The following is a 20,723-nucleotide window of genomic DNA, read 5'->3' as shown; positions in this document are numbered from 1 at the left end:
CCCCATTGCCAAAACTAAAATATAAAATCAGGGACTGTCCGTTCTGGCTTCAGATCCGTGTTATCTGTGGCAGGGTTCACATAAGCCATTCTGGCGATTTCTCAATACCTCGTTAAGGTGTCCTTTACAACAAATTACTACACATTGTGAGCTCTCTCACACAAAAAAATCCCCAGGTAACTTGACATGTCATTCCTTGTAAGGCAAATACGATGCAAGTCCTTCGTTTTGGTTCAGATTCATATTTCCATAAATTATACTGAGACAAGCTTCATAGCAGTTTTAGACCAAACAGAACCCTTATATGGCGCTCCTAATGTCTCCACTTTCTGCTACAAATAATCTTCTACAACTTGGAGCCAAAGTCTCACTCAGATGTCCGGATCAATGTCTAATGAGTCATGTCGCCCATAGAGACTGAGGCAGTAAGTGCAGGGCAGCTTCACTACTCTTACAGAGCATCTGTCTAGGTGACTCACAGTGGTACAGTAGCTGCCTGCTCCTTCTGCCACAGCTGACAGATGCTGAGGTCATGGCCTCTAGTTCACAGGGGATTTGAGAGGATCAGGAGTCAAAGAGAATATAAAGCCATACGACAAGAATGTCGACTGGGTTTTCAATATCGTCTCCATCTCTTCATATTTCAATGAGAATTGACAGGCTAGGATAGCTCTGAAAGCTTTGGACGTACGTGGAAAGACATCATCTTGAAGATCGGCATCGGCTTGTTACAGTTGACTTACCGGCTCGTCAGCTAAGGAATTTGAACCACAGAATATGGAGAATAAGCATTTGTGATAGTTGTCGAATTTACGTATGATTTAAAAAAAAAAACTAAAGCAAAACAAATTAATCGCACCACCATTAGCATGATCAAATTCAGAATTAGTTTTATTCTTCAGAGAGCACTTAATTGGAACTATTTGTAGAACAAAAAAAATACAAATAAAAAGCATAACTTAAGCATATCAACTAAATAAAGACCCCGCACAAGGTAATTCATGAATAAAAACTGCCTAAAAAAAGTTTAAAAAAGAAAGAAAAGAAATCACAATCAGAAATTTGAACAGTGTAAATCGAAAGTGTCATGTGGGAGTTGTTCCACGGCAAAAGTGTGGAGAATAAAAATCACAATAACGTATGTGGGAATGCTCCAAATAAATTAAAATGAGATAAATGACAAATAATAACAATGTGTGTGTTTCATTTTAAGAATGGATAGATAGATATCATTTTACAAGGTGAATACACATTTACTCCCCATCACCAATGATGTGTTCTTATCCCAAAATAAGGCATACTGAAGCTATTTAAATCTATTTTCTCACATTATGTTCAATGGCTATTTAACATCAGTTTTGTTGTCCCTATACTGTACGTTGACCTCTATACACACAAGCAGTTATGCTTATTTTCTAAACGATGCTTCCCAAAAACCTCAATGACCTAAAAACGGCAATAAGACATTTCCAAAAGCGAATCTGTGACTCCCCATCCTCGGGCCCCTTTCCTGTACATGTGCATGGGTTGTTTAAGGACACGGTGAACCAGGCTACCCAATCGAGGGAAGGGGCCAGGCAGGGGGAGCAAAGACGGGATGGCCAAGTGGAAGAATTTTCATGGAATCCAAAGCGCTAAAGCTGTAATGCGAGGGAGTGAGGGAGTGAGGGAGGGGGAGCTCTGGAAGAAAGAAAGTGGATTGGCTGATCTAAACAAGAGTGGGAGGAGCTTGTTGCCCGGGAGGAGAGAGCCATAGGTTTGTATGTGTAGTTGGCGGACCACTGTGACAAAAATACAAGGTTAAAGATGAGAGGTGGTTTCTTTTTCTAGATGACAAAATAGACGATAGAAATACATCCAATCACACCTTCACTCTCAGGGGATGAGAACTGCCACAAGGACACTCTCCTGTTGCCCCCCTCCTACTCTACACCGCCCGCCCCATCCCTTGTTACCTTGTCTCCCCCCCTCTCCAACATGCCTCTCCTGTTGCTCCCCTTTCTGTGTGAGTGTGTCTGGGTCCTGCAGGAGAGGCTTTGTCTGTGAACACTGGAGTCCAGACCAGCTCGCAGGGGCCAGATCCATGAATACCCACACTGTTAGAGCCGCTCTTTCACTTCACACCACTTTCTCTACTGGAATGCCTGGGCAGTGAGGTAAGAAACACACACACATGCACACACTAGACACAAACTGAGTGAGTCATGCAGTGATGAAAAGCCAGTGTTTTGTGTGTGAACCCTCTCACCCTGGACTCACATCCTGAGATCCTTTCTCCTCCATCAGTCCCTGCCAAGTTCTCCCTCTAATTAAAGACTATTTGGTCCAATAGCAGTGGGCCAGTCTCCCCCCCCAGACCATGCCTCATATCCAGTGCATAGAGGTCCCAATAAGAGTAGAGCCTCCACGGAATGTGAGTGACTGAGGTGATTAACAACTTCTCAGGGTTTCTAATTCCTCTGTTAATGGTCTACTTAGCGTCAAGATCCATGTTAACTGAAAGAAGACAGTCAACCAATCCCATCCACACAAAAAAAAAAGAAGTTTGTTTGTTTTGTGATAAAAAAAATTTGGACACACTTAGCGGATTCATGTGATGGGAGTGACATTAACGATGCACCTGCATCTCTGAGGTTGGCTTTTTTTCCCCTCGTCATGATAATGGAGAAAAGAAAAACACGCATTGAACTGGATATCTTTCGATCTGAATGAGACCTGTTCTAAACGTGGAATAAAACTACATCTCAATCACATACAGGCAGGGATGAGCAATTTACATGATGGAGGGGGTCATCATTTGTCATCAGCGCTACTAGAGGGCCATACAGGACAATGCACTTTCTAATCTAAAAAAAAATGTGTCAATAGCTTAATATATTTCATTCTCAAAGCATGACAAATGGTATGAACAATGAAAAAAAATAACTATTTACTTTTTTGTCTTTTTTGGCTCTCTTGCATAAAAAAAAACATTCAAGGTTGGCACAAAACTGCTGAACAGCAAACCAACGTTGACTGCAATCATTTTGTATATTTTTTCACATATATCAAGTCACTCAATATGTTTGTTATTCCATTATTCATTCCAAATCTGCAAAACAATTATTAGGTCTACTCACGTTTTAGTATAGCACAGTATAGGGCCCAGTGGAAATGCAACTAGGTGCCGTCTGCCATCTAGTGGCGAATGGTGGTATGACAACTTAAAACTATAAAGTGGAGCCCCACTATTCGCAGTTGATCGGGACCAGGATGGCCTGATAATGCAAAAAAATCTGTATTTAAAGCCAAAAAGACCCCCTAGTTCCAAAATCCCTTCTGCGCCAGGTCATCAACAGGCAATTCAATGGAATGTTTTGAAAGCAGGGAAGCACCTGTACCTCCATCTCCAGAATATTAACGTTTCATTACACAAAAAGCCATGAAAAACTTCATAATTTGTTTACAGACACGCTCTCTAACCTTTCTCTGTGAATAATGGTGGTTCGAGTTTAAGTAGTAGACTGCATTCTCTCTTTGGATTGGAAAAGAAACATCAAGGTTGGAAAGTCTCCCTTCATAAACCTGCGGGTGATGTAATAGACACTGGGCCTTTGTAGCATCGAGTCTGTGGTCACTCATTTCAATCTCAACAAGCTACTCCATTTTGGACCTCGCTTTCGAGAAGTTGCGTCACCTAGACATTTTCGTAAACAACTTATGAATTACTCCAGTTTGGAAAAGAGCAACTATTACACAAACATTAGCAGACTGTTACTGTTGTCTGCTGCTGAGGCGGATTAAGCCAGCCAACGATCTGTGTCTATGAGATGCCACTAATTAGAATGAAAGAATGAGACCCAGAATGAGAGCAGAGCAACAAACAAGTGCCAATTAACTTTTTCAACTTGCCCTTCTCGAGCAATAATTGTTCAATGACCGCAAGTTAAACTCAAGTAAGAATGGTGGCACCAGCATTAGACAATAAGTAGAACCATTATTCATAGGTCTTTAAAGGTTAAGTACTGGTTATTGGTATTTAGGAATAAGCATGATATGTAGCAGGAGTCGCGACGTGATCATGTAAGTTTGGTGTATGAAAAGACAGCTTGTACTTATAGCTTCTGTCAGTTCCAAAAGTAATCCTTTGTATTTAGAAGAAATGTTGAATGGAAGTGTCACTGATGTTCATCCATCTCAACATTAGGTTGCATATCGCATACATATGTATAAAAAAATTAAATAAGTCGCATTAAGATTGCACTTCCACATGTTATCTACTTGTCTCCATTTTTATTTTGCTGCAGGTACTGGAAGAAAAATATTTGTTGATATAAAAAAAAAAGCTGTTCATAGTTGTCGAAAATGATGTGTGTATTTTCTAAAGGCCATCTGAATAATACATTTAAAGCTATATAATACACTATGCAAATAACTGTAAACGCTCCGAGTGGACAGGCTTTATTTTGATACTGTAAAAGGTTCCATTTATGACTCGTCTCGCTTTTTCTAAGGAAGGGCATAGAACTCCCATCTATCAAAGACTTACCTTACACAGGTTTAAAAAAAGAGAATTATATATATTACTTCTCTTTAAAAGGTTAGTAGTAAATGTACTGTATATGAATCAAAGCTGCCTCTTTCCTCCAGTTTTTAGCAATGGTTAGACACATTTCTTTAGTTTGTATGTACTGTTTGAGAAATCATTAAAAAAAAAAAAAAAACGGTGATAAGCCATTATGAAAAAGAATAAATAATAATAATAATAAAAAATACAACATCAGTGTCAAGTTGAATTGCATATTCCTGACCAGCAATTCTGTTATTTTGTCATTTCCAGAATGTTTGTGAGTTCCATTCTAGTTGTTTTTTTTAGCAGTGGCGTGTTGTACAACAGGGTTGCTTAGAACATGACAAAACATAAACATTATTGAAAGGTTTTATATGGCATTGTCCTTGCGTCAATAGGCATAAACTTTGTTGTGGACATTCAACACTATTTGCTGTTTGGGGAATTGAGTCTTAGGACACTCCTGGGAAACAAAACATGCCTCATGTCATGCCCATGTCAGTTTGCGTGACATCATTACTAGCGTACGCAAACTCAAGCAAAGGTACAACTACAACTCTTAACTCCCAAGGACTCTCATATAAAAGAGAAGAAAAACAACACTGCGGGAATAGCAGCAGCCTTCTAGCTGATGCCCACGCAAGACAAGAGTGTTATTTTTCGTCTGTAAAACGACATGACATCCACTGATATGTGAGGGAGGTAGGATAGCTCCACTGCATAGCAGAAAAGCCCTCCAATTTCAAAATGACATTTCCGAAGTACAAGCATTACTTTTCATGGTGTGATCCACAGATGCTTAATATGCCAGCTATAGTTTTCGCACATACGAGCTGCCGCGACTCTCAAAATGTTTTTAAGTACAGAATAATGATCTCACTGGACATATTCTTACTGTAAGCTGTTTATTTTCAACTCTGCTCTTTTTCTTTTTTTCTTTTTCTTTTACAACTGCTGCTGCTTTTGCTGCAGTGCGCTGTGATTGGCTGAATACATGAATCAAGTCACTTGAGTGCTGTCAGGATACGAAGTACTATTGGCTGGTGCTCCGCCTCCAATCCGCCCCCTGCCAACTCCCCACATCTACCAGGCTTCGGTGGAGATGAGCAGGCATGCAGATGAGTGCATCAGGTGGGGCTGCTTTCCTAAGCCGAGGAGGAGGGGGAGGAGGGGGAAGAGGAGGAGGGGCACCCAGGGCCACCCAAGTTATTGTATCCTCAGTTTGAGGACAGTGGAGCAAATTTATTAGCTTTTTAATCCCCATGCCGTATTTTCACTCACAGAGGGGCCCGAGAAAGGATGGCTGGAGAGTCCAACCACCTGTGTTTCCAGTGTGCAAACCAGAAGCTACACCACTAAACTAGGTCAAATGGAGATAAAAGAAAATATGTGGTAAAGTATGGATTGGGTTTTTTAAAATGATGCTCATTTTAGTGTAGAGAATGTTATGCTCTGATATTCAGATGATCGCTCCATGCCAGTACTACAGATACTGTCAGAGACAAATTTTTTAGAATCAAAAGCAAAATCCGGGCCTCATCCAAGTCCAAAACTCTTAATTCAGCACTCGCAGGCTAGACACTCACTCATTCCAAGCTCGCTTCGGAGCTCGTAGCATGCAAAGCTCAGCAGTATTAGCCAAGCTTGCCAGCATCGCACATAGACCTCACAATGACACCGTGATAAAAATATGTGGGTCAGGTCAGTGCTGTGAGCGACGACAAGTGATCTGCTGTCATACGCTCGGGATAAAAATAACACTACATAGACAAAACAAATTCTACAGACTTGTGCTTGATACAGTGAAGCGGAGCAACCAAATCGGACAAACGTTAAATGACGGTGGTGTCAAAATAAGAGTGAAGTCTTATCCAAAGGGCTCTATTGGGATGATTTCCACCTACAGGACAGGCCAAGAAGTGATGCTTAGTCTGAACTTACCAATGAGAACATGGCTGCTGCTGTTGATCCCACTACAGAGGTTTAAACAGTCACCTATGCAGAAAAAAGAAAAATATATAACATAACTATCCAGTAAAATGAAAAAGATATTGTTTAACAATGTCAACAAACAGCGGCTAAAAACTGTAATGTAAGGAATGTATTGACCGGGGCAGTTCATTCTCTTGCACTGATATGGAGATTTTTAATCAGTGTGTCGGTTTAGCAGATTGAGGTCAACATTTGCCTCCGAGTGTTACATAACCTGCTATATGGATGGCCCTGTATAACAGTATTACATCTGAGACTGCAGTTCAGCCAGAAGTCACGGTGCTGAAAGGCAGGCCGATGCAGACGTCTGCACTGCTTTATGGCATGCCACAGGGTTTTCTTATAGACCAATTATGATTCACCCTTTAAACATCACTTGCACTAAAAAACACTTTAATTTCCTCATTTTATTTAAATGTGACAAATTATCAGACATGCAGCCAGTTAGACAGATGGATGGAATAATAAGATAGGACAATAGATGGGTTTTCTGATTATCTTAGTCCATATTGGATTAAAATTTCGATTCATTGATTTGTGTTTGGCGCTTTTTTAATCGTCCTTGCTCTGAAGGGTGTGATGTCTGTTGCTATGGCACCAGACGGCTCTTCATTTCCTCAGACAACAACTAACTGTGATTGTTGTCTGTATATTTGCAAGTGTGTGCAATTGTTCACTAGAGCGATGAAGACACGTGTAAGGCCCACTGAGGTTAGTTTGATGAGGTGCAGAAAAGCGATTATGATCAGAACCTACGTCTGAATTACTGGGAATTAGATGATATCTATTTGGTATCATATCATCAACGAGGGTATTGGGCGCATTGTTTGAAAAAGACGCTTCATTCGTTCATGTCAGAAAGAAGGCATGGATTTCATAGAAACAGATCGCTCTATGATACTGGTTTAGTTTTGTTTGTTTTTTTTAAACTGTGTCTTGGTGCCTAGTCGCATCAGAATGAGTCTGCAAGGACTCACAAACCCGACGTTGCTGCATTCATCCCTTTTGACCTGTTCCTCCGCCATCTAAACTCCAGCAGAGGGCAGTGTCTGGTTTTTTTTCCAGACACTGTAAAGTCATAAGTTTGTTCAAAAAAAAATCTATGTAGGCTACTGTATATAAAAAACACCTTATAAAGTATTGTATACAAAAATGTCACTAAGATGTAAAGACAAAAATCACAACTCCCCCCCCCCAAAAAAAAAAACCTCACCTTGAAAAACAGATTACCCCAGATGTGCTTTTATACATTTTATGTAAAACACAATGGTCCAAACCATGCACACAAAACACTTATCCATAAATCACATTCCAAAGTGCAGCCCGTCACCAGTGAAAATAAAGCAACAGGACATGGACTTTTCTGATGAATGTACATTAGCAGCAGTGAGAATGTCAATTCACGGAACACACAGATGATAAAGTTCTCACCTTTGTTTCATTGCGAAACGTGATATTTCCCATTCATGCTGAATTTAAGGAGATCAAATGATAAGGAAAACTTTTGACTTACATGTGAATCTATTGCAATACAGTAGTCCTATTATTCTCTACCTCGTAAGATGAGATGTAGCAGAGAGAAATGTGATATGACAAATGTCGAAATCCTTCATAAATTCTATAGAATGTAGCTACATGTAGACACTGCTGAAACAAAGTTGCTGCTCTGACAGCTGGGCGGGAAAAGAAAGGCAGCACTTTAGCACTTGTCCATATGTGTACGTGTTTAAGTACCGTACTGTACATGTGTGTGTATGTGAAGCTGCCGGTGTTGGGTGAAAGAGGTAAGTTCTTCTTTTTTTCTTTTTTTTTTTTCCACCCTGAGGGGCCTCAAGCTGGGGCAGAGTAGGGTGGAGCTTCAGCGAGAAGCGGCATGGGGCGGGCTGTTTCGACTGAACTCGGTGCACTATAAGAGCACTCGGGGAGCGAGGTCACAGAGTCCAGCATTCCTCTGGAGCGCTGTCTGTTTACACGACTGCTGCTGAGCCTGGGGGAGGTGGCAGCAGCGCATAGCTACTCGGTCAGATAGCAGCTCAGTCACTTATGTTCATCGACCGTGGAGAGAAAGATCCTATCAGTTGTTCCAAGTTTCATATACAATCACTTGCATCATTTGTATTTTTTGGGTGTGCGATATGCGACCCTGCATTGTCTGTTTCAGTGTTTTACTTTGAAGTCAAGGTCTGCCGAGAGCAAGCCAAAGGACGGGGAAAATATATCGGCGCAAAAGCGAATCAATCTGACCTACACAAAAGGTTGTCAGGTTAGTTGTGCGCAGCCTATTTTGGCAGCCATTTGACTAGCGCCTCTGTGCTGCTGCTTTCAGAGCTGAGAAGCCAGATGGCCGGCTCTTGGGGAGCACAACAGAGATGGGGAGTGACACCCAAGCCCTGGAGAAACAGTGCTCTGACTGTACTGTGGAACGGGGAGTGGGGGTATGAGTGTCAAAGGCGCCATTGTTACACATACCAGCGTGGTTTCACGTGCAGCGCATGATTCTCACTGCAGGTCTGAAGTAAAGCCCGGCCTGACCTTAACTGTCCGTAGGATGTGGCTGTGGCCTCCTGTGCAGGTTAAAGTGTAACCATGTCCGTGTTTTCTCAGGAAAGTGTGTTTATCTAGAGGACCAACGTGGGGGCCCTTTTGTTTAACTAAGTAGCGAGGCTCGCCCTAAAAGTAAAGCTCTGTGAAATGCACAGGAACCAGGTGGCCGGCTTCTATTGCATTGACGACAAGTTAGGAACAATATGGTTGAGCATATGTTTGCTCAAATATTTGTTTGCAGTACTGTAATGGTGATACATACAATACATATCACATGTCAACTCTAGAGTTTCAGTGAAGCATTGAGCTAACAATGAGGCTGGAACATACTTCCTTACTTTCTGCTGCTAAACATTACCAAGTTTAAGTTTGAATTTACAGTAGGAGGACCTCAAGGGTCAATTATAAGTCCTCTGTGCTTTAAAAAATTAAACAGTAAAAACATTACAGTAACTTGACTATTCCAATGATTAACTTATTTCGATGTCAGGTGATTAATTTCAAAGGTGTATTAAAACATCTGTAGTTTTAAGCAACAGTCACCATAATTTTCACGGTTTGATATTTGCACAAATTACAAATTGATGCAAATTTTTTCAAGTTCATTTTCATCTGAAAAACTGTAAATGACTTCATTAGTTGTACAGTAACTTGTAAAAAAAAAAACAGGTAAACTTTATTGTGACAGTTTTTTTACATCTGCTTGGTGAGTGGGCGATATAGTTTTTTTTTAATTTTTGAGATAATTATCTATCCATCCATTTTCATACCACCATATGCTGCAGCCTGTCCCAGCTGCCTTTGGGGGGGAAAGCAGACTTCACACCCTGGAATGGTGGTAAAAATAATAATAATAATAATATGGCTACTGCTGCTAAAGATACAAGGTTGCATTTTTCGCTTTCAGCTGATTTCAACATATTCACAAAATGTCAGAGTTGGGTGTTGGCTGCTGTTAAACAAAATCCCAAAAGCTTTACGCTTTCACAGGTAAACAATAATGCACAAAAACCCCGCAGCAATGACAAGTTTCCTATTTCACGACTTCACTAATATGGAATGTGTACAGAAGCCTATATGCGCAAATGAACTAACCACGAGTGCCATCATACAGACCACAGTTTGTAAAACTTTGACCTTGAGTAGCCTTGGATTATCAATGGAAAAAAACAAAAAAAAATGCAGGCTCAGAAATCCACAAAAACACATAATTTTATTCTCTTTCTCATTGCCCAACACCACACAGGACATGTCGACCCACACATGATTTACATATACAGTATCTGTCTGTCACAGAAAATGAACACAAAAGTTACAGTTGCAATTAAATTGGAAAGTGGGAAGACATTGGAGAACTTTATGTCTTTCCCCCTTTTAAGAGGTAGTTAAAATTATAGCTGACATACTGTATATTGGCAGCAAATACAGTCATAGAAATAAATATCACACGATCACTGCATTGTTTTGTTTTGTTTTTCAAATTCTTGTTCAATAGCAGTATCTCGAGTTTCTGTCCCTTTCACGGATGGACAGGTTGGACGGACGGACAGACCCACTGGAAAAGCCGTTGATCCCATCATCCCAACCTTTCAAACAGTGCGGTTGCGGTAGGTTCAAAGATGGTACTTTTTAATTAGCTTTTTGCTATTTTCGCGTTGTCAATACTGGAGAAACATTTCTCATTGTTCTATCCTGTGATCTTAAGTAAAGCTTCATTTTTCAAATCTAATTTCAGATGGATTAAACAGATTCTATTAAATACCATTAAGATGTTTCAGAAAGAGATCAGCAGATGGTCAATTCCTTACTGCATGTGACATCCTGAGTCTTTCTCGCAGGTCAATCATACCATCTGGGGGTCAAGGATGGCGTATATATATAAAAAAGGGAGGTTGGTTTATAAACCACAGGATAGACCTGCATAAACCACTATTGCCTCATTCAGTTCAGTTAAATGTGTCACCACAGGACAGAAATGCAAACATCTGGCTAAGAGGGTGTACGTAATTCAAGATGCTGTCTCAGTATGAGGCATATTCTGGTTCCGCTCTCGGTTAAACCAACGCAACTACAGTACTATAATTAGAGGGCCCGACCCTGAGAGGAGCTATTAAGCAAAGCAAAAAATATTAGCAGTGTTGCAACAACAGGACTATGAATAGGGAAGGTAGGCATGTTATTGCTTAAGAAACAAGGACAAAGACCAGAAATAAAAATACAAACATACATGAAAAGACACATCGACAAAAACATATTAAGTGATTTTCCATGCTGACGTTCTGATTGTGCTCAAGTTCGAGTGGAGTTCAAGTTGGGATGTAAGAGAACTAATCTTTGCTTCTTACCACATGTTTATGTATCTGCAAGATTCCACATGCTGTCAGATCGAGAGGGAAGAGCAAAATGGCTACAGGAAAGGAAAATTGGAAAGAGTTGGGGTGGGGGGGAGGCAGGGACTGACGTATAATAAGATCTCAAGTAGATAAAGATAGAACAAAGAAGAAGAGAAGAGGTCAAAGAGACAGGGAGGGAAGAGAAAAAGAGGAACATGCTTATTGTACAGCTGATGGCAAGTGTGAGGTCTGGCAAATGTAGCATTGGGGTTGTTGGTTTGCGGCTTTTTCTTTTACAAGATGTCTAAATTCAACTTGTTGATACTGTCCAGTACAATAACAAAAATATATGCAATGTTCCTATTGAAGTTACTTAGTTTATAAGAGAACACTTCCGTCTCAGTACTAGTACTAGGTCAGAGGTTGATCTCCAATTGTAATGACTTGTTGAAAACAGATAGCACAGGAGTCATGGCTGCCCTTTATTTTGTTTTGAACAAGCACACTCTCGCTTTCACCTTTAAACAAGCTGAAAAAAGCTGCTGCTGACCTCAACTTGTCCGAGGCACCTGCTGTTGCGATCGCAAAAGATGGATGGACTTCAGTGTTCTCAAGAGATACTCAACAGACCACGGCCTGATTCACCAGTAAAGTGGATATAAAAAGTATACACACCCCTCTTCAGATGCAAGGTTTTGCTGATATGAAAATAAGAGAAATTCATTCAAAATTGTTCCCACCGCTAATGTGACTCAAAGTATAAACTGTGACACTCAATTAAAAAAGTTGCACAAGTGTGCGCACCCTCTTATAACTAGGGATGCATGCGGCTGTGTTAACGAATTAAAGGGACATTCAGTGATCCCTACCGCCATCTAGTGGTGAACTAATAATTCATTAATTTAAAAAAATGTTTATGTCAATAGTAATGTATGCAAAAAATATATATATATATATAAATATATATAAAATCGGAAATCTATTAATCACTAATTATATTGCACGGCTGTAGTCTCACCTTATTAGAGCTGCCATGTTTTGCCGCCATCTTCCTGCTACGGATGCCCAAAGGACAACTTTGCGGATGTAGTTAGCCCGGGTAATATTGCATCTAGTGTCGGACCCAATGGGTCGACCGCAGCTTACCTTCCACAGCTGGGGCTGCAGGTGGTCATCACAAACCCTTGTGATCCGGTCCTGTCACTTTCTGCTTTGCTCTCGCAAACTTTTACTAGCTTTTTTTTTTCTAGCTCGACACGTTAGCCACTCTTGTTAGCCGCTTCAGCCTATGGCTCCGACAAACTCCAGCTAGCCGCTCTTGTTAGCTGCTCCGGCTAATTCCGGCTCGCTCGGTCAAGCTTCACAATGGCTGCCAAGTCGCCGTCGCTCGCTGAGATGCTCGTTTGCTCTCGCGAAATAATAATTGGTGGTAGGCTTGAGAAATGTGGTCTCTCTGAGCCGCCGTAGTGTGCGTGCTCCTGCGTGCTTCTAAATGCTATCATTTGACCACTAGATGGCGCTAGGGATCACTGAATGTCCCTTTAAAACTAAAATGGGAATCAGCGCACCATTAAAAGCACCCATTAAGTACCCATTAAAAGGGCTTATGGTTAACCCCAAACAAATTTCAGATGTTCTAGTAGGCTTTACCTGACATTTGTTTCTTTCTGACAAAAGACTGAAGATTTTGTGCTACTACTCCCTGCTCGTTTCAGTTTAAGAAAACAGTTCAACATGATGATGTCATTGAATGGAACAATCATTGCCAACACCCTCTCAAATTTCCACTCCCTCTTTTTATTTCTTCACTCTTTGTATTGTGGTAATGTAGCCACGGCGGCCAGTTATTCCTTGACAATTGTGACATGTTTTTTTGTGGTTCAAAGAAAAAGAATAATACAGTGTGGGATATGTTATGGAAAATATTTGTTCCCATCTCCTGCAACGAGTTAGGAATTAGGGGGACTCAAGAGTGAATGTGTTCCTAAGAACACTCATGAATGAGATCCATTGCATTATTTTACACCACCCCTGCATTTTCCATTGAATTTGATTCATTTATGGGAATTCGCAATTAAACGCCGATCAACCCTGAAGAATGAAAGCCTGCATGGGCTCTCGAAGGCGGCATCACGCCCATGAAGCTTGTGATGCCCAAAAAGGGAGGAAATCTTGAGAACGCAAGACTCAGCATGGGGCGGTCCCATCCTCGACTGGTTATGGGAGAATAAGAGGAACAGAGGATAATGAGATGGCGAGGGAGGTGAGAAAATAATGAATGGTGCCAGAAGCACCTTTTAAACTGCTTGTACAAGCCATAATTTTCCTTTTTTTCCTGCATCGCTGTTCTGGAAAAATAGCACAGACACGAGAGAGGGGACAACGACCCGGCAATTGTTCGCTCTCTGAGGTACTATTAGTGTCATCACAGAAGCGGGACGCAGCTTGTGTATAAGGGTATTTCCACAATGCCAAGATTGTTCTGTGATGGTTGACATCTGACACCATTTACTTCTCCCGCCCTGTGTTGTACGCATGAAAGCAATTGTTACTGTCCAACAAGTACTGTAATATATCACACCGGACGCCAGTAACTGCAGGGCGCCATTTTACTGCTTCTAATGACTATTAAACTGAAAATTGAACTTATTGTGACATCGGAACGCAGTACACACACACACATCTCTAATTTGGTTGCTCGATACAATATGGCCAAGTTGACAGAATTTACACCAGAGGCTTAATTTAATATTGAAGTGAAGCAAAACAAGCACATGTTTGAACGATTGCCTTACAGGTTGCATTTCACTGTAGATGATACGTATGGTGCCTTGAGATACGAGTGACCCGACTTACGAGTTTAAAACGTTCATGTTTAACGAACAGATATCTGAACACAAAAAGTGTAGCTAACACATGGAGACAATTAATTATGGACATATATTCTTTATCCTCTGTGAAGAACAACTAATATTTCTGTTGTACTGAGAAGCCCAGAGATGAGTTTCCGCTACAGTTATATCCATATTTCTGTCTTATACTGCCCTCACGTGGCCAAGGACACGAAAATGAGTAGCACATTGTGAATTGAAGGAGAAAATGTGACAAAAAATGTTTTCATTCATTTTAATTATATTTAATTGTCATATTTTTAAAACTACAGTATTTAGGCACCATTGTAGTAACATAGAACTTACTTTTGCGAAGATGTCACAAAAATGACAGCAGTCTCCAGTCAGTAATCTAATAACAACGTAAATAACGTGCTTCCGGTCCAGTTAATCGGTCATGACAGGATGAGTTGTTGAGGTAAACAAGCCTACTTAGCAGCTAGCAAAGGTTGCGGTCAAACCATGTTCTTGAAGGGTTTCAACCTCGTATGATGTCCGGCACAACATATTTCCATACTGCCAAACTTAAGCTCTGTCTTGCTACGCCACTGACTTTCAGCTAGTAGTCCCACCAGGGGCCGGCGCAGCAGGTAGCTCGCATGATTTCTCTGGCACAGTTTTTTGGGATTGTTGAAAAGTTAAATTAAAATTTTTAATTCATCATACTGATTATAATCCCTCATCAGTAATCATGGCCTCAACTGTATTTTTTTTTCATCAAACACATGTTTTCTATTCTAGTAGTATTAGTACTAAGATTTCAATCAAGTTTAAATGCTTTTGATATCGAAGTAGTCATCCCTGTATAAAATGTTTGCTTACTACAATAATTCCTACTGCACATCCGTAAAAGTAGGGGCTGAACCAAGCATGCATCAGAGAAGCAACGGAAGGGAATAAAGAACCTAAAATTGCAAAGATTTATTTATTTATTTTTGCATCTTTATTATTTATTATCAGCTGAACACGCAAGAGTGATGGGGCTTCAGTGAAGTACAATATTAACAATTTCACTTTGTGGACTGTGGGCACTGTACAAAATTATTTATTAATTTTGACAAATATGACAGCAGTCAAGTGGGTGTTATCGTATATTAATTTGGCGGGCACGGGGGGGTCATAACATATTTTATCCTTATTTATATATACTTTAATAGCAACCTAAACAGTATTACTTTATTAAATACAGTACTTGTGAGAATATCTCATATGCAGTACTGTTGCAAAAACACAAGCAGCTACACTGTCAAGTATGACTTTTCTTATGTTCCAGAGGTCAGCTGCAAAGAATGTGAAGCATGCAGCTCATAACCATTCCTTTCTTTCCTATTGCCAAGTTTGTTTTGGGAAATAGTCATAAAGTACTAGATAATGGTGTATATGTTTTGTAACTTAGAAAGGTTTATAATTAATAGGGTATCATCGAAATGTGCTTTTGTGTCTCACTAGGGACAAATACAGATGAGCAATTTCTTGTAAATCATCCTTCTGCTGCAAATATATGTACTATACGTAGCACGTGTCATATGGTGTATTTCTCAAAATGAAACAAAGTGAAAAAGAAAAAGAATGAAGCCTGGGGGAAAAAATTTGATTTGTTGACACCTGCACCTGATGGCTATCAGGTGATCAGGATCATTTAGCTAACAAAACAACAACTGAAATAGCACTCGGCAGCACACAACTCATTCATTGTTCAAGGGTGAACCATTTTAATTTGGAAATTGCCCGTCTTCCTAGATACCATCTTCTATAGGCCTATGACATCAATTTCTCCCTGACAATTTTATGCTTTCATAAAATGCATCTTGCTCTGTTGGTTATTTTTATACTTTGAGCAGCTACTCCACAACTATGCATGCTATCTATTAGCATTATCGAATTTCGATACTGCATTAAATGTAAAAATAATAATAACACAAATCGCTCTCCTTGGGACTACATACTGTAAATGCCTTGAATTACTTCACTTCTGGACAAAAGCAGCCGATCCACACAACTTAAACTTATCAAATATTTATATACAGTTTGTTGGACTCATGATTCATCAACATGGAAGAGTGAGTTTCTACATATGTTTATGTATGGCAGTAGTAAAACTAATCAAGTAGAGATATAATGTTTTACAAACAGTTGCTAGTTTGACTCGAAGGAATCTTTTATGAAGCAATACACCACGCTGTCATTTTACTTCCTGTGTTTGCTAGTGTGTGTGTGTGTGTGTGCGCGCGCGCGCCTGCCTCTGTGTTTATTTCTGTGCACAAGAGATGTAAATAAACCGTAGCAGCTGAGTTTAATCCAAAGGTGAACCCGAGCCCCGTCATCATAACATTCAACAAGCACAGCACACACCCCACAAACCCAAACCCACGTATCTGCACGCACACAAAGACTTTCAAAGCTCCTTGTAAAGATATAACTGCTTAGGTATTACATCAACTGAGAAGCGTTCACAAACTAAGCAAGCAACAATCACTCCAGCTGTTTGCAAGTAACTCACCATTCACTCTACAAGATGCCAGATCTTCACTGCTGCGAGGAAAGTTGCTTTTCTCAGATTTCTTTCAACTCAAGATGGAGGCACAAACTTCCCAAATACATTCCTTTGTTCAGAGGTTTTGTTTTGTTCAGTCTGTCAAGTCCAGTTCTGCCTCTCCCCTGCAGACTGCTGCGTGAGCTGCTAACATGACAGCATGGGTAAACAACCAGTTGGATTACAAGCCACACACACACATACACACACACACACACACGGACACACACACACACAGGTGCATGCTGACTCCCAGTGAATACAAACAGAGATGTACGGACCGCCAAGAGCAGCACAGTATGAAACAGCTCCTTTGCCAGTCCTCGTGTGGAACTCCAACCTTACTCCACCTCCCTTCTCCTCCCCTCCCTCTCTCCCAACTACTCCAAGACAGGACGTAAATGTGAAGCAAGTTTTGTGTAGATTTTTTTGTGTGCTTTTGATGCAAATTGCAACGAGAACAACAAAATTAATAATAAAATCAAATAAAGGTCAGTTTAGCGATCGTATTAAGACTTAAAAGATGACGTCTAGCTCAGATGATTTATTAAAGTTTGTGCCACAGATGCCCTGAATTAGCAGTGACCCAATGCCAGAATCAGTTTTTTTATGTTTATGTATGGTAAATAGGCCAGTATGTAAATGCTTATTAATGGAAATTTTATTTAATGCTGAATTATCATCATCAATATTTTTATTATTATTATTATTATTAGCCATGCATTTTCAAATAAACTTTCACCTAAAAAGAAAAGAAAAGAAAAACAATAAAAAAAGGGGGAAAAAAACTAAAGCACACAATTATTTTTTTAACCGGATGTCAAATAATGCTTATTTACCTGCAAACGTTAGCAGCTGAATGCCATGCATGACTAATTTATGCCTTTGCAGCTCAGTACGGTGCCTCAAATGTGTATTTAAAAAGGCAAATTAAGTTTGAAATTCTCTATTCCTGTTTAAAATGGAAAAAACATCAAGAGATCTCTGAAAATGAAAGAGTCTGCATTAAAGGAGTTAGTTTATGGTTAGGGTCAATCAAATGTCAAATCTGTTGACAAATTGATGGAATTGTTTGAAACAAAGCAAAATGGAGTGCGCAACATTTTACTGTAAACAAGAACCAGTTTTTGATGTGAAAGGGTTAAAAATGCTTTTTAATATTTAATGGTTAAAATAAACAAGATTACTTTTATAATGAAAATCTATATAATAGAATGTACTTTTGTAGTTTTAACATAAAATAATCTAGAAATAAGGACTAATTATTATCATCATCATCAATTTAGGATATTTAGTGAAATGGCTTTCCCTAGTTTCCAGAAGCCAGATTATTATTTTTTGTCCATTGTTTGTTGTCAGTAGTAGAAAAGGTTTGTTATTGACTAAAACACTTTAATGTCAAGTGAGCTTTTTGACACTAAATGCAGTAAAATAAATACAAATATTTTTAAGAATACTTGTCATGTGTGGACGTTGCATTACTGCACTCACACATGACAATTTGTGTCGTGTTTATGATGAATAACAATGACAAAAACTAAAAAAATTACCAGCCTAGTTTTTAACACATATATTTTATTAAAGGAATTTCGAAGACGTTGCAGATTTATTGATGTTGACAAGCTTGAGAGCCGAGCATGAGTGTGTGTTCAATCCCTCTCGAGAGGTGGCCTCACTACCTAATCACAGCGGTGTCAAAATCCATTAGCAAAGACAACTCGCTCTGTGTTGTACAGTAAAGTACAGCACATCAAAAATAAATGTGTCAGCGCGATGTCCGCAAGAAAATTGTCAGTAATAGTAACCCTAACTTTTGTCAACACAGATGCCCCCAAGAAAAACAAAATGTGTCAATTGGATACAAAACAATTATAATTATGGCCTATTTCTTGAAGCACCCACAGGGCCAAAATCATCTAATTAAGGTCACCATGACCTCCAAGTGCATTTTCGGTTTGTTTGTTTTTCTGGAAAATAACATCAGCCCCGGACAGAGCAAAGTCCGACCTAACACTCCTTTAAGACCATCTCTATAGAAACCAGACTTTCAGTTCCTCCAGTGTCCTGGCTGATGTCATTTGCTGCAAGAAGCCTAGTCGACTTGCAAGATGGCCACTACACAATCTATGGCTTACCTGAGGTGAAAGGTTTCCAAGGCCCTGACATTAGGACCGTAAGAAACGTAACAGAATTTAAGGATGGAACGCTCATACATCAAAGTGTACAAAATTTTAGGAGAAGCCTTTAATTAAACAGAGTTGGGGAAACGTGTATTAAGCACATGACCTATAAGCTCAACATTTTTTTTAAGTCTCTATAGTACATATCACAACAAGCTATTTGTGTACCTGTTAATTTTTGTATGTGTCACAGATAATGCCCCAAAAAATAATTAAACTATAATACAATAACTATTTTAAAAGAATGAAAATGCACGTTTGTGTGGGCTAGCATGATGCAATTTTTAAAGTTTTTTTTTTTAAACAGTACATAAAACTTCAATCAAAAGTTTAAAAGTTGTCCTTTTAGTTTCAAACTAAAATTCCTACCTTTTCCTATTCCTGAATGTGAATGATGTCCTCTGCTGGTAAAAGCCTGAACATTAAAGCACAGTGCACAATACAGATATGAGTAAGCATGTCAGACAAGCAAATGCAATAAGATAAATGATGATCATACAGTCTATGTACACATTTAACAAGATAGGTACTGCAAATAAACATATAAGTTTGGTATAAGCACTAGTGGTGGTATGCAGACACTCTCTTGTGCAAAAGCAAAAGAATCACTAAATACTCTACGAATAAAATTTACATAATTTAACATGAAATACAATCAACCACATTAAAGATTGTAGTTATGCATGATTTTTTTTTTAATGTAGTACAGTATTACACAATAGCACACAATCCTTTTTTACTTCTCTAGTAATTTAATTTCTGAACACTTTTTTTTTAAAGATATGAGTACAATTTTAAGTTGTTATGCCTATATTTAAATGAAGTGTTGATGTTCAAACTATGTAGCGTCTTACAACAATAAATATAGGTATAATTAGGAAAAAATAAATAAAACCTATGCCTCATTTTTGATGAACAATGGGGCCTACTATTTACACTTTATTTAAATGTTGATCACTATGGCGATGAGTACAAGTGGATAAATGTTATCCCATTAAAACATTTAACAGATAAATGCTGTAGAAAGCAAATGACGACAATTTTGCAAATAACTGTTAATTGGAAAGTATTACACGCGTGCCTGTTCCACATCTCGAGAAAGCCACTTGTCCACTTGGGAACACCAGGCTTCAGCGCCATCTAGTGCCCATTCGTCACATAGCTTTATGCCAGATATTTGAATGGCTTCATAATTTTAATAGACTGCTGGACAATGGAAATAGATGTTATTTTATGTCTGTCTTACCTGCGGTGGTAAACATCTTGAGGATGTTTGTCCATTTTGATGTCCCACCTCTATCTCCATGATCCTGGCCTGTCGTACCTGCCACCTACACAAATTAGCTCCTTTACACCACCTCCAAAACTAAAACAAAAAATAAACCCAATCAAAAACTGCCGACGGTTGAAAAATATACTTGGAATGAGTCTTGTTTCGCAACAATGCATGTCAGCTAGCCGAGATTGCTAAAGGCCAACAAGCTAACCACTAGCATAATTTTCTCCTTCAAACGTTCAAGCTGTAAATGTTAAAACAAACGAAGACAGTTTAGCTTTAGCATAACGGTGCAAAATTAAAAGTTACCAATGGTTCATTCAAGATGTACGATATGTTTCTAAAATGGCTGGCACAGGTGCAGGTGTCTGGAGTCTGGACTGTGCCAGTTAAATTCAAAACTGCGACATTCAAATTATGCAACA

At 39.3% G+C, this 20,723-nt stretch overlaps 1 protein-coding gene across 3 annotated transcripts in view; it reads right to left on the bottom strand.

Annotated features, from left to right (window-relative positions):
- The window catches only part of LOC144036087 (uncharacterized), a 40,173-nt gene extending 19,465 nt beyond the window's left edge, over nucleotides 1–20,708 (bottom strand). For all 3 annotated transcript variants that reach the window (XM_077546389.1, XM_077546391.1, XM_077546390.1), the window contains exons 1-4: nucleotides 20,608–20,708; nucleotides 20,269–20,388; nucleotides 19,392–19,437; nucleotides 6,491–6,544 (exon numbers count right to left, since the gene is read on the bottom strand). In XM_077546389.1, coding sequence (XP_077402515.1) covers nucleotides 6,491–6,544; nucleotides 19,392–19,437; nucleotides 20,269–20,328 — 160 coding nt within the window. In that variant the 5' untranslated portion in view covers nucleotides 20,329–20,388; nucleotides 20,608–20,708. The remainder of the gene's footprint in view (nucleotides 1–6,490; nucleotides 6,545–19,391; nucleotides 19,438–20,268; nucleotides 20,389–20,607) is intronic.
- Between the last annotated feature and the right edge of the window lie 15 nt (nucleotides 20,709–20,723).

Source organism: Vanacampus margaritifer, chromosome 16, assembly GCF_051991255.1.
Source record: "Vanacampus margaritifer isolate UIUO_Vmar chromosome 16, RoL_Vmar_1.0, whole genome shotgun sequence".
NCBI lineage: Eukaryota > Metazoa > Chordata > Actinopteri > Syngnathiformes > Syngnathidae > Vanacampus > Vanacampus margaritifer.
Note: the sequence above shows the minus strand (reverse complement) of the source record. Positions and strands in the feature narration are given on the sequence as shown.